This window comes from Hypanus sabinus, chromosome 1 (assembly GCF_030144855.1).
Source record: "Hypanus sabinus isolate sHypSab1 chromosome 1, sHypSab1.hap1, whole genome shotgun sequence".
In the NCBI taxonomy this organism is placed as follows: Eukaryota; Metazoa; Chordata; class Chondrichthyes; order Myliobatiformes; family Dasyatidae; genus Hypanus; species Hypanus sabinus.
Genome location: NC_082706.1, coordinates 152,423,982 through 152,439,662, shown reverse-complemented (window position 1 = coordinate 152,439,662; position 15,681 = coordinate 152,423,982). Strand labels below are relative to the sequence as shown.

The window sequence follows — 15,681 nt, the reverse complement described above, 5'->3', positions numbered from 1 at the left end:
TGTGGAAGTGTGAATAGATTGAAGTAGTTAACAGCAAGTTGATTGGGACCTGAAATATGACAAGATTAATGCAAAATGTGTTAATCTAGACCACAAAATATGTAAATGTGTATCTTTTACAACATATGCTGTTGAAAGAATCACTATCAGTGCACAGACAAAATCATAATTATTGACACAAAAGCTATATGTTGAATGAAAACACTAAAATAATATAAATCACCAAGTCAAAAAGACTACATGCTGTCTATAAGGAGTTATCCCTGTGACTGCATGGGTTTCCTCCCACAGTCCAAAGGCGTACCAATTAGTAGGTTAATTTGGTCATTGTAAATTGGCCTGTGATTAGTCTGCTGTTAAATAGGTGGGTTTCTGGGGTTGCTGCTTATTGGGCCAGAAGGTCCTCTTCCACAGAGTATCTATAAATAAAATAAATATTAACCCACCTTGCTAAAGATAAAGTTGGAAGTGGTCTGTCTTAGAAATTTCTTTGTAAGTGTGAATCAACAAAACCAAAAACAGGTGCAGCTGGAGTCTCACTGTTTGGAATACAGATTAGCTGTCCTATGGCTTTGATGCAAGTTTATGAGTATAATTATTTGTGGTATTTGGTGCTACATTTGTGCACTTAAATTCCTAAACTTAATGGTATATTAGAAATGTAACATAATATTTTGTGACAAACTTAATGTAAACCTCTCAAGTCATTGTGTTGTCATTAGTGTCCTTTCTTTCAGATATCAATATGGCTGGTGAGCCCAAGCCTTACAGACCCAAATCTGGTACCAAACGCCCTCTGTGTGCTCTGTATGGGTAAGTGCTTATCAGTTTAGTGGTATCTTTACCAATGTATAATGCTGAGAACAAATATTATTTGCTAGGTGGGGAATATAAATCTTTGCATTGTTATCAAACAAGTTTAGATCTTTCTGGAGTTTGTATGAGAGAGAAATATGAAAAAAATTGTTTCTCCCCAGTCAATCCATCAATGTGACTGTAAGCTACTCAAATGAAATACAAACATGAGCAAGTCTACAGATGCTGGAAATCCAAAGCAACACATCCAAAATGCTGCAGGAATTAAATATATTGTTTGGTTTTTGTGAAATGCAGAAATATGCCATTCATTTGCTATTCAAAATCTGCTTTGCTTTCAGAGGAGTATGTATATTAAAACCGTAAGAGTTTATACTTTCTAATATTGTGAAAAATTTATAAGATACTTCAACCAGAACTATATTGAAGATCAAAGTCTAAGGAATGTACTTTTTTATAATGTGTTACTACTTTGGATAAGCATTCCTTTACGTAGCCATCCAAGACTGCCTTTCTATTTTCTTGCCTATTGATTTTGTAAATGACCAGACAGAACTGTAAAAGAGCTCCCCAGATACACCCTGCTCCCTCCCCCCAATCCCCTTCCACTCCACCACTTGAAATTCTAGCTGTCTGTAAGGGTGGGAAATGGACCAACTAATCAATTGCAAGTCTAATTCTGAGAGCAACCCATAGAATAAAGAACAGTATGTAGAAGAAGAGGCCCTTCATCCCATGATGTTGGACCAAACTAATTGAACTAATCCCTTCTGTCTGCACATGATCTATATCTCTCCATTCTCTACCTATTTATGTACTTACCTAAGAGCCTTTTAAACACCTCTCTCAGCTCTGTCTCCACTACCACAGCTGGCAATGTTTTGAAGGCACCCACTACTCTATGCTTATTAAAATAAAACTTGCACCCGACATCCCTTTTGAACTTTCCCCCTCTCATCTTAAATGCCCTCTAGTATTAGACATTCTGACCTTGGAAAAACATACCAGCTGTCTACTGTATCTGTGCCTCTCAATATTATATCAGGTCTCCTCTGGCCTGCGCTGCTCCAGTGAAAACAAACCTAATTTGTCTAACCTCTCCTAGCAGTGTCTACCCTCCAATCCAGGTGTATCCTGGTAGACCCAGCTGACCTTTGGCCCTTATTTTGGTAAAGAGTTGGAGTGGGTTTAAAGCCTAATGTTCCAACCACAACCACATTAAGACAACATCAGGGAGACTTCCAACTAGCTGGAAATTTCACTGTGATATAACTTCAAAACCCTCATCCAGACTCTTAGATTAAATGGCTTCTTGTGAAAGCTGAAAATTTCAGCATTTTTCCCCCCTTCTCATGTCCACAAATGCCTAGGTTACACAGGTACTGGTTATGCTAACATTCAATGATGGATCAGTTGTGAAGGGGACATACAAAAAAGAAGCAAATAAGCTCTTCCCAAAATTTGTGGTAGGTAATGGTTTTCTGCAGGACTAAGTGATAATTCCAGTGCCACCACTCCTGTCTAATAGACATCATGTACAACTCTGAGATTTGTTTTCTTGTGGGCATACACAATAAATCCAAGAAACATAATAGAGTCAATGAGAGATCGCAGCCAACAGGATGGACAAACAACCAATGCAAAAGCCAACAAATTGTAAATACAAAAGAGAAAAAAACAATAATAGCAAATAAATAAACAATAAATATTGGGAACATGAGATGAAAAGTTCTTGAAAATGAGCCCATAGGTTCTGAGAATAGTTCAATGATGGACCAAGTGAAGTTATCCCATTTGCTTCAAGAGCCTGATGATTGAGGGGTAATAACTGTTCCTGAACCTGGTGGTGCGAGTCTTGAGGCTCCTGTACCACCTCCCTGCTGGCAGCAGCAAAAAGGGAGGCTGACCTGGGTGGTAGAGATCATTGATGATGGATATTGCTTTCCTGCTACAGTGCTCCATGTAGATGTGCTAAATGGTAGAGATGGCTTTACCCAAGATGTCCTGGGCCATATCCAATTCTTTTTGAAGGATTTTCCATTTGAAGGCATTGCCACTTCATATATGAGGTGCCCTTCTGGAGATTGTACCTAGAACTCTTGTAACTTACCTAGTTGCCTACTGATCAAGCTCTCGTAAATTGCGGATCTCATGGTTCATCTGGGGAAGACGCTGAATGACTTTGTAGGGATATACTCATCTACGAGTGTTTTTATAAAATCTGTGATAACCATGGTGCATTCGTTGACATCTCTGATGAGTCCTTTAATACAGCTCCGTCCACTGACTCGAAGCAATCCTGTAGCTGCTCCTTTGCATGCTGTGACCACCTCTTTGTTGTCCTTATCTTTGGAGCCTTGTTCATTAGCCTCTGCCTATATGCAGTTAGGAAAAGGACAGCCAAGTGATCAGATTTCCCAAAATGTCACCTAGGCACGGAAAGGTAAGCTTTTCTAATCATAGTAAAACAGTTAGGACCCCCGGTGCTGCAAGTTATATGCTGATGATAACTGGGCATAGATTTCTTGAAACAAGCTGATTGAAATCCCTGACTACAAGTTGAAGTGCGTCAGAGTGGGCTGTTTCTTGTTTGATGGCAACATACAATAACTTGAGTGCCTGATTAACATTGGCTTTTGGTGGTATGTATACTGTGATCACAGAGAAGAACTCTTTGAGTAAGTATTATTTAATTGTTTGACGTTCCAGATCACGGGAACAAATATGTGACAAAATCACCACATCCGAGCACCACAAAGAAATTATCATGAAACACAACCCCCCCCGCCCCCACCTTTTCTCTTCTGGAGTTCAGCTATTCAGCCCATCCTATGTATCAAGAAGCCTATAGCTTTTACCAAGGTATCTGGTATGTCCAGAGTAAGCCAGATCTCTGTGAAAGACAGAACATAGCAATTCTTCATTTCCTTCCGATACAGCAATCTTGCCCTTAGGTCCCCCATTTTGTTCTCCAATGACTGTACATTTGTTAACATGATGCCAATTAGAGGAACTTTCATCACTAGACATTTGAATCTGGCTTGGAGTCCCCCCTCCTTCCTCTCCTGCATGTTTGAGAGTTGAGTCTGCCGAGACCTTCAGAAGATCATGAAGTTGCTCGTTCCTTGAGACAGTTCAAAACTTTGTTGCTTAAAGTGAAATTACAGGCTGCAGATTGCAATGAGAGTAATTCAGAAGAGGTATGTTTAGAACTGTTGTAAGCTGCTGTAACAGGTAGCCATGGTTCACCAGCACCATGTTGGCAAAACTTATGCAAATAGATCTTTTTTTTTCTTAAAAGGGAGAGCAAAACACTGAACATTTAATGTTGAATGTATTCTTCATTACTGTTTCTGTAACATTTGCTTTTTTGACCAGTGCCCTGAGCTGAACTCCCAAATCTTAATCTGGCCTTTGACATGGGTCTGGCCTGACTCCAGCAAACATAGCTCTTTAGGTCATGCAAGCCTCCAAACCCTACAACAAGGTTGAGGTTCTCTTGGAAGAATAAAATACAGTTCAATAAAGAAAATCTTTAACACTTTGTGAACTTTTTCTCATATTTCAATTATCATTCTAAATATTCATTGTATGTACGTTACAATAATAAAAACAATGTAAGTGCTGCGCAGTTTTCAGGCCATGCTCAGAGCAATGGTTAGTCCATACAGCTGTAAAAAAAAATCAGAGAGAACGTAGTTTATCAGGTTCAGTCCTGTGCTCTGTACTTCACTCTGTCAGCCTGGGTATGCTTCCTCCAGCATACAACCTTCTCTCTCCACAGTATTGTATCTGCCGTGCTAGAGACAGTGCAAACCCCAATGGTTATATGCGCGGGAACATTTCAAATACTGTGCATCCATGCAGCTTAAAGAACAGCGCTGATAAACCAGTGGATCTACCCATACACAAGGAGGGTCAGCTGGAACCAGTGTTGTATAGAATCAAGTTATTAACCTTCCACTTCCCTACATTCCAGGAAAAGTATACCCCTTGCCATTTACTGCTAGAAATATTACCTGAAACTGTCCATTCATTTTCTTCTGAAGACATTCTTTTGCATTTATCATTAATTACATACTTGGCACATGATTTTGCCATGTCTATATTGAATTAAGAATCAGCATGATAATAAACCTCTTACAAACTGAGAAATTGTAAGCATAATTCAAATCTTTCTACTCTGTGGCATAACGTGTTACTGCTCCCACATCTGTATAGTATTTGAACATTTTCATAAGAATGCACAAGTGATTTATTCCAATTGTCCAAACATGTTTAACTGATGTATATACTTGACAAACACATGTGGCCTATAATTCTTTAACTTGCTAGTCTATTGGGAAAATTATTCCAGATATGCATCAATTGATTTAACACATAGCACAAATTCTACTTTGAACATTGGCAACATTTGTTTCGTCACGTAGAAACCTAGTACACTTGTAGTTTTTGTTCTCACATTTTGTTGCTGTGATGTTCAATTGAGAATCCTGCAGGAGAGCTGTTTTTGAATCTTTATGTGCATTGAAAAAGAATTATATTGCCAACATCAATTAACTTATTTATAAAATTCTGATGGCATCACACATTGCTAAATTATTCATGCCAGCTAATTGAATTGTCTGAAGAAACCTGACTGTAGTTATTATTAAGGTATTTGTTGAATTATGTCAATGGCAAAAGAAGCTTGCAATGTATGTCCACTGCAGGCACATCAAAATATGTAATAAGAAGGCTATTAAATATTTTCTCCTATATATGAATCATTAGTTCCCTGCCTGCTCTATTTCTTTCTACGCTGTAGTTTATACAAACATCTGTCTTTCTTATTTGTACTTTTCTGTGCCAGATACACTTCTAAAGCAGTTTTACTAATTTGTTTTTGTGGGGAGGGGAATCCTATATAATAGGATAAAGGAGAACTCTCCACACAGCATTTAGAAGTTGCTTCTTTGCAACCTTTTGATAGGGTGACAGTTACTTATTGATCATTATTGTTTTGATCAGAATTTCTTTATCAAAAATTCTATAGCTGTTACCATTTTTCAGACACAATTTGGTACTCTTGTCAACAACTTCAGCATTGAAAATGGATAAGACTGATCTGACTCTTTGTCAAATTCACGTGGACAACTTTCAGTAAAAAGCCCTAATTGTGGCTGCAGCCGGCTTGTAGGAAAGCTGTTCCTTTTCACACTGTATTGAAGGACTGCTCTGAGGGTCTCTGGGAATGTCGCTGCCAGCTGCAGCATCACTAGCAGAAGGTTTGGACACTGGAATACTTTGCCATGTGCTGTAAGTATTATGTGCAGTGTTCTAGAACCAGTGGTGAGAAAGACTGATATCAATCTTTGAATCCAAACAAGCAAGTCTTCATGGATCTCATGTGCCATAATTTTCTGGACCTTAGCCAAAGCTTTATTAAAGTCCATGGAACAACATTGAGAAAGCCACCCTCATAAGTCATCTTCATTACCTCCTCAAAAGAACTAAATTAAGCTTATTAGACATGACTTCGCCTGCACAAAGTCATGCTAGCTATCCCTAATCTGTTTTTCCATCTGCCAGTAGGTCCTATCTCTAATCCCTTTCCTAGGATCCTGAGAATAGTTGCTGAAAATCACCTGCACCAAGATGTGCTCATGTCCTCAGAACAATACCAAATGGATAGCAGCTCTGCATGGCTTTTTCAAGATCACAAGCTGCTACTGAGCAACAACAGGGAAAGTATTATTTGGAGTATTCTGAAAATCCATTGAGGCATGGAATCAAAAGGAGGCCTCAACTTTATTACTATTTGCAAAGATACCTGTCACATCAATGTCTACCCCTGCATGTTTCTTTCCTACTTTTTCTCCATAAAAGTGGCAGAATTAGTGGTTGACTTCTCGAGAGAACTGGACATGGGTTTCCCAATCCCTCAGATGATTGTGCCAATCACAATTGTGTCTCCATGTGAGAACTTGCATCAATAACCAGTGTGTTCAGTACTCACCAACATAGACACCTAGTCTAACATCTGACCACGTGCTTTATGGTGTCAGGCACTATGATCTTTCTCTGCTACAATATTGTCCTTTACACTTAAGTATAGAGAGGATGACTGTCAGGAAAGTGTGTGATGTTGAATATTATTTAGTGGAATCAATGCACTTGGAACAAGAAAACAATGTCACAAGCTCAAAACCCTCAGATGGTTTCATTTTTATAGTCATTGAATATTATGTCTAACCTACAATTGATTGAGCAAGTAGAGGTTAACTGTGCATCACAGGTATAGCGCTTCTGTGTAGGAATAATTTCATTTTTTAAAGGGTCGGCACAACATTGTGGGCCAAAGGGCCTGTACTGTGCTGTATTGTTCTATGTTCTCTGTTTAAAGAAAGCGCTTTCTTTTAAAGTACAATAATAGTTAAGGTTTATAAGCTAAACTGTAGTAATGTGATGTTTTTTAGCTATTCTGTCCAGTTTAAAGATGACTTGGCCATTAATCACCTTTTTGGTATATATGCACCTTTTTGGTGCATATTGGAGATGAATCCTTGGAAAAAGGCAGATGCAAAATAATACACACAAAATGCTGGAGGAACAGGCCATTCAGCATCTAGGGAAAAGTATAAACTGTCAATGTTTTGGGCCAAGACCGTTCTTCAGGACTAGGCCCAAAACATAAAGTGTTTATTCTTTTCCATAGAAGCTGCCTGACCTGCTGAGTTCCTCCAGAGTTTTGTGTATATTGCTTTGGATTTCAAACATCCACATACTTTCTCATGCTTGAGATACAAAGTAAGATTAGAGGACCTGGGCTAGACAGCACCATGGTTTGAATTGGCTGAAAGTATTCTCACAGCAGATGGTGAAGATCTGCAACTTCCCACATGTTCAACCAATGCCTGCAATGCAGATTCCAAACATTTGTTGCTGCACTAGGATCTACACAATGGAAGATTCCTTGAGATGGATCTCTGCCTCCTAATCTTCATATCATGCCTTATTTCATCCTGTACTGCTCTAGTGTTGGTCTTCAAAGTATGGATCCACAGTTAACATCCAATCTTCTCTCTTCCTATGTGCCATTACAAATTAATTCTCTTTTCTCTCCCCCTTCAATTGAGGAGAAGATACAAATACCCTAAAGCACACACTAACAGGCAAGGACAGCTTCTGTTCTGCTGTTCTGACTATTAAATGGTCCCCTCACAGGACAAATTGGACTCTTATCCTCACAATCTATCTTGTTATGGCTGTGTACCTTATTGTCTCCCTGCAGTGCATTTTCTCAGTAACTGTAACCCCTTATTCTGCCTCCTTGTTATTGTTTTCCGTTGTACTGCACTGCTTCAATGAGCTGTATGAAAGCATGCGAGTAAAGAACCTCAGTACGTGACAATAGTAAACTAATCCATATGTCTACTGACTCTCCTTGCTTTGTGGACACCCATAATGATTGTTTTCATTTAAACTCCTCTTTCAGGTGTCATCTTTTCACTTGTAAACTTAGAGATAGTTTGTGAAAGGAGGGCATCACTGAAATCTACTGCCTAGGTTAAGTGTTGATGAGCCATCCCCTCCATGTTGTTGTGAAGGTATTTCCGCAGTACTGTTAGGTAGTGAGTTACAGATCTTACATCCAGTAGAGGAGGAAGAAGAAAGCTTCTGTTTTTGTCCGCAAATGTATCAGTCATTAGTACTTTCATGAATTAACTGAAAATTCAGCAATTGTCAGCTCTCTGAGCAACTATGTGAAAACTAATCTGTAACAGTCATTCTTAATATAAAAATATTGACTGCTTTAAAGCAAAACTAACTTAGAGATCCTAGTTCTATATTGCTGCACTTACCATATCCATTCTCTTATCAAAAACGACAACGTGCCCATTGCAGATTTATCTTTCAAGTGGCTCCTTCATTGCAAATCATTCTTCTCCTTTACTTCAGGTGGAACTGTGATTCTTGAGGAATGCAAACACATTTGAAATGCAAAACAGCCTCCCTGTATAATGTTCTTTGGAGGTGAAAGTGAATTCCATTTGGCAACACAAAAGCAAGAAAGAAAATCTGTCAGGGGTTATAAGAAGCTGCTGATGAGATATTGCCCATTTTTGTGATTTTGATCGAGATCATGTTGATTCATTTATGTTTATCATATTGATGCGTAATTCTCGAAGTTCAAAAAATTAATGTGAATTTATTAAGTTATGTACTGTAAGTATCACCATATACTACCCTCAGATTAATTTTCTCACAGGCATTCAAGTAGAACAAGGAACTGATATAGGATCAATGAAACTGCACACAAAGACTGACAAACAGCGAATGTGCAAAAGAAACTGTGCAAATTAAAAACCAAAAATAACTATCTAAGAACATGAGTTGAGAATTAGTCCATAGTTTCTGTTCAGTAATCAGTTCAGTGTTGAGGTGAGTGAAGTTATCCACACTTGTTCAGGACCAGATGGTTGAGGAGTAAGAACTGCTGAAGTTGGTGGTGTGGGACCTGAGGCTGCTGCAGCAGTGAGAAGGGAGAATGGCCTGCTTTATGGGGGTCCTTCATGATGGATATTGTTTTCTTGTGGCTGTGCTCTATGGTAGGAAGGGTTTTTTCTTGTGATGCAATTCTTGCTTCATATCTGTAATTCCAATTGAATTCTAAGATCTGAATTCAATATTCTCATTTGAATTTCTACATAGTCCTCAGGCACAACCAGAGCAAGGTATTAAATAATGTTGATTTTTGCTTCTTTTTATACTTTACCAGATGCAATGACCCATGGATTCTTCAATACTTTGTGACCAAAGGCTATGTTTGTATCTGAGTGGAAATAAAAGTCAATGTGTATAGAAGTAGTAACCAACCAGCATTCAAGTACATGTAATAAAAGGAACAAATATAAAACAATTTGTATGCATTATTTTAAGGAGTTAAAAAGGCAATTAAACACTAAATCTCGATAAAGAGTATGCCATGTTCCATATGGCACCATTAAAACCTTGGAGAAAATCTCTATTTGTCTAAGAGGACAAATAATATCAGAACTGATGGAATTTGATAGTATTTTTTCAGAAGGGATACTTGCTTCAGTAATAGCAAAAATCAATGTAAATTGAGGGGGGAAGAACATGTAATACAGAAAATACTGAACAAGTCATGCAGCATCTGTGGAAAGAGAAATGGAGTTAATGTATCAGGTAGAAGATTCTTAAAAATTGGACAGGAGAGAGTGGAAGCTGGGTTTTAAGATGTAACGTGTGTTGGGGAGTGAAGAATAGGACAAAGGGAATATTTCTGATAAGCAGAGGTCAGGTTTAGATTTTCTTTTAATTTCTTTGCCTTTACGTTGCTTTGTTTAGATTCTCTCTCACTGCTGCCATGAACTGAATAGCTTCATTTACAGCTTATCTTCGTGGCAATCCTAGTTTCAGTGCTATTGATTTTTGTCCTATCTACCCTTCTCCACAATTTAATAACAGCTTGCGTTTTCCCTCACAACACACATACACAAAACTCAGCAAGTCCGGTGACATCAATGGAGGGCAATAAGAGTCCCCTTTGATTATGACTAGGTCCCTTCAGCAAACCTCGAAAGGGGCAGAAGCCAGAATAAGAAGATGTGTTGGGGGACGAGGAGGAGTACAAGTTAGCAGGTGGTAAGTAAGATCTAGGTGAGAGGGAAGAAATCAAATAGGAAGGACAGTGGACCATGGTAGAAAGGGAAAGAGGAGGGGAACCAGATGGGGTGAGAGTGTGACCAGAATGGAGAATAGATAAGGAGAGAAGGGGGAAGAAAAAGAAATTACTGGAAGTTAGAAAAATCGATGTTCATGATGTCAGATTGAGGTGATGCTCCTCTCACTTGATCTTGGCCTCAGGAAAATTGCATTGAAACGTGTAGCCACTTTTCTCCCCCTCTTTCTCAGTTCTGATGTAATGTCTTTAATCAGAAACATTAACTCTCTTCTTTTTCTACAGATTCTGCCTGGCTATTTCCAGCATTTTCTGTTTTTATTCAATTTTTGCAGCTTTTATTGTTTGTGTAATAGATAATGAATTTGCTTAGTGAAAGGTTTCAAATTAATGTTACAGGTATTCATAAAGAGCTAATTCCATATTACATATATTAAAAAAATGAGTCTCCTGAATGTTTCTCCTTTTCTGCAAATTTCTGCAAGTCTATCCATGTTAAATATTCATAGTAGGATTTAACTTCAGCAGTTACTTTAATGGAAAACTGAATAATGACACTATCTTGGATTCAGTGATTGCTGCAATCAATCTTCAAACCAACCACAGTCTAATGGCAGTGATTCCTCATGAAAACCCAGCAGTCAAGAGCTGTGAGTTCTGGAAACACAAGCTCAACCTTGGAACAAATTTTGTATATACTTTTCAAGATTTTAACAAAATAGTTAGTGTGGATAATAAGAACATGACTGATTCTAATTGAGCTTTCCCTTCAATAATTATTTGTACTTGATTGATAGATGAGGATGTTTATGTGAACCAGGTCAACTCCATGATAGGGCAAATTCTTAAGGAGCAAAAGTTCAGTGAGCCACATTCAGTGAGCAAATTCTTAAGGAGCAAAAGTTCAGTGAGCCACATAGTGAATCTGTGCAGACATTATTAAGGACTTGCAGCACCCGAGGCATGCCCTTTTCTCACTGTTACCATCTGGTAGGAGGTACAGAAGCCTGAAGGCACACACTCAGTGGCTCAGGAACAGCTTCTTTCCCTCTGCCATCCGATTCCTAAATTGACATTGAATCCTTGTACACTACCTCACTTTTTTAATATACAGTATTTCTGCTTTTTTTGCACTTTTTTAATGCATTTAATCTACATACACTGTAATTGATTTAATTATTTATTATTATTGCGTTTATTTTATTTATTTATTTTCTTCTAGTTTATGTATTGCATTGAACTGCTGCTACTAAGTTAACAAATTTCACGTTACATGCCACTGATAATAAACCTGATTCTGATTGATTCTCTATTTCCATATTTGAAATATCCATTGAAGAAGTTAGATTAATACTTCAGTTCAGAGTGCAATCGAAAGTTTCAACCTTTGATAAGATGGAAAAAAGAATAAAGAGGACATAGATAATGAAGTCTGGAAAAATATTAATAGTCATATCTGTTAGAATTTCAACAGTTTAAAAAAATACCAAACTTTAAAAATATAAAATTTGAGAGGCAATAAAAAGTGTAGCTCTTCACATTTTAGTGCAAATGTGTTTACTAGGTGCATCAAAAATCAAACTTACAAAAATTACAGAAAATTAGTGAAGAGAAATATGTCAATAGTTACAAAATAATCTTTACAAGAAAACACAATAAAAGTTCCATATTAATTCTTGTCCAGTGAGAATTCCTGGCACTCTGTATCTCTCTCTCATACTGAAAACGAGGAGCTCCATTTTTGTTTCGGCACCAGGACATACCATCTTTTATCACCAACTTAAGACTACATATGAATTAGAATATGATGCACCATACAACGTAGTTACAATCATATTGCAAAATAAGCAGAAGCGCCTACCTTAAATAGAGTATGCAAACAACATATATACACGTTTACACATCCCAATTACTAAAGAAATGGAATATTCTGCCATGTATGGCGGGAAAGGCACCATAAAGCCAACCAGAGCACATCAGCTTGCTTTATGACCCAAAAGACGCCAATTGACTGTTGGGAAATAACAGTGTGAAACAGCAGAATGCTTAACACTTACGATAAAGTACAAATAAAAAATGAAATAAAATTAAACTTTGTGCCTGACTCTGAATGTGCAGCAATGTGGATGGAAACCAAGTGGTCAGTAATGAGAATATACCAGGGAAGACATAGAGGTGTATACACTCACCGCAACGACAGCATAATGACAAGGCAATGTTTGTGTGCCAGTGAATGAGCGTCTGTAAGGAGTGCGCTCCATCACAAAAATTAGAACGTGAAAATACTAAGCTGCGTTTTCAACAAACGTCAGAAGCATCCTGTTAACAATTTTGAGCATGTTAATATGGCACTGCTGCAGGGCTAGACCACAAAGTGGCAGCTTTTCAGAAGTGAATCATCTGATTTGATTTTTATCCAGATCCTTTCACCTAAAATGAGCATGAATTAGCAGGCTGTACATGCTTATTTAATTTGGTACAATATTTGTTTACAAAATGGTGTGTATATATAAAGCAAAAAATTATGCTGCCCCACCCACAAAACTTGATACTGTAGGGTTAAGTCATTACAAATTTGAATTGTGCTAATTTAGACTTTGTGGAGGCTCAAGAACCTAACCCAATATTATATTTGTTCAAATATTAATTGATATTGATCGTGATTTTTACTTTATTATGTATTTCAATTGAAATAAATTATTTTATATGTATTTTTAAATAACCTTTACAATATTTTAAAATCGGCTTCCTTGCAGGTGGTAGATTGACACTGATCAACAATACTTAACTGCAATAAATCTGTTTTCAGTTATATTGTTAAAACTGCGCAAAGATAAATAAAGGAATATTTATGAAAATGATTTATTAGAATAAATTTGTCCATATTAAAGCTACGGAGTATTGACAGATTCTTCCTTTAAAGACATGTAAATCAATTTGTGCAGAAACTCAGAGCTCTATTTTTCTGAAAATGGCTCTGCAGTATGTCACTGTGCTCCCCGGTATTCCTGAAATTATTTTGTTTTTGGTCATCAAAAAATGAGAGCACTGCTTGTGCTCTGCATTTTCCTATATAAGAAAAATAGATTGATAACAGAAATTAATTTCAACAGATAGAAAGAGGGGTCTGATTTTTTTCTCCCTCAAGCTGATTAACAGTATACTGTATTTAAAGCTACTTGCAGACTTGAGCATGTGCTGCACTCACTTATCAATCATTAATCCTGACCAGAGATGTGTGATTCAGAAGAGCCACATGAAAATTGCTTTATGGTAAAGTTAACATAGATAGATTGTTTTCCCTGGATGACAACTTAACAGCAAAAATGCACACATTAAATATAATTTCAAAACTAATTCGATCTTAATGTGATTCATCAAAAATTCTTGTCAGTATATGAAATACATTTTGGGGAATTGTAGTCCCAGAGAATCAGAATCAGAATCAGGTTTATTATCACTGACATGTGACGTGAAATCTGTTAACTTAGCAGCAGCAGTTCAATGCAATACATAACCTAGCAGTGTAAAAATAAAAATAAATAAAATAATAATAATAAACAAACAAGTAAATCCATTACGTATATTGAATAGATTTTAAAAATGTGCAAAAACAGAAATACTTTATATTAAAAAAAAAAGTAGTGTCCAAAGATTCAATATCCATTTAGGAATCAGATGGCAGAGGGGATGAAGCTGTTCCTGAATCACTGAGTGTGTGCCTTCAGGCTTCTGTACCTCCTACCTGATGGTAACAGTGAGAAAAGGGCATGCCCTGGGTGCTGGAGGTCCTTAATAATGGACGCTGCCTTTCTGAGACACCACTCCCGCAAGATGTCCACCTTGTAGGCTAGTGCCCAAGAAGGAGCTGACTAGATTTAAAACCTTCTGCAGCTTTTGTCAGACTTGTGCAGTAGCTCCTCCATACCGGACAGTGATGCAGCCTGTCACCATGCTCTCCACAGTACATCTATAGAAGTTTTTGAGTGTATTTGTTGACATGCCAAAACTCTTCAAACTCCTAATGAAGTACAGCCACTATCTTGCTTTCTTTATAACCACATCTATATGTTGGAACCAGGTTAGATCCTCAGAGATCTTGACACCCAGGAACTTGAAACTGCTCACTCTCTCCACTTCTGATCCCTCTATGAGGATTGGTATGTGTTCCTTTGTCTTACCCTTCCTGAAGTCCACAATCAGCTCTTTCGTCTTACTGACGTCGAGTGCCAGGTTGTTGCTACGGCACCACTTCACTAGTTGGCATATCTCAGTCCTGTACATCCTCTCATCACCACCTGAGGTTGTATCAACAATGGTTGTATCATCAGCAAATTTATAGATGATATTTGAGCTATGCCTAGCCATACAGTCATGTGTACATAGAGAATAGAGCAGTGGGCTAAGCACATACCTGAGGTGCGATAGTGTTGATCGTCAGCGAGAAGGATATGTCCTCACTAATCCGCACAGACTGTGGTCTTCTGGTTAGGAAGTTGAGGATCCAATTGCAGAGGAAAGTACAGATGCCCAGGTTCTGCAACTTCTCAATCATGATTTTGGGAATGATGGGATAAATGCTGAGCTATAGTCAATGAACAGCATCCTGACGTAGGTGTTTGTGTTGTCCAGGTGGTCTAAAGCCATGTGGAGAGCCATTATGATTGGGTCTGCCATTGACCTATTGTGGCATTAGGCAAAATGCAATGGATCCAGGTCCTTGACCAACCTCACAAAGCATTTCATCACTGTTGATGTGAGTGCTACCATGCGATAGTCATTAAGACAGCTCACATTATTCTTCTTAGGCACTAGTATAATTGAAGCAAGTGGGAACTTCTGCCTGTAGTAGTGAGAGGTTGAAAATGTCCTTGAATATTCCAGCTAGTTGGTTGGCACAGGTTTTCAGAACCTTACCAGGTACTCCATCAGGAACTTTCAACTTGCGAGCCTAACATAGGCCTCTGAGACAGAGATCACAGGGTCATCAGGTGCAGCAGGGATCTTCACAGCTGTAGTTGTGTTCTCCCTTTCAAAGCGGGCATAGAAGCCATTGAGTTCATTTGGAAGTGAAGCATCGCTGTCATTCATGCTATTGGGTTTTGCTTTGGAGGAAGTAATGTCTTGCAGACCCTGCCAGAGTTGCCATGCATCCGATATAGCCTTCAACCTCATTC

The 15,681-nt window shown here is 38.0% G+C and overlaps 1 protein-coding gene across 2 annotated transcripts in view; it reads left to right on the top strand.

Moving 5' to 3' along the window:
- The window catches only part of LOC132399201 (RNA-binding Raly-like protein), a 489,585-nt gene that overhangs the window by 282,060 nt on the left and 191,844 nt on the right, over positions 1-15,681 (top strand). For both annotated transcript variants that reach the window (XM_059979344.1, XM_059979353.1), the window contains exon 2: positions 738-813. In XM_059979344.1, coding sequence (XP_059835327.1) covers positions 738-813 — 76 coding nt within the window. The remainder of the gene's footprint in view (positions 1-737; positions 814-15,681) is intronic.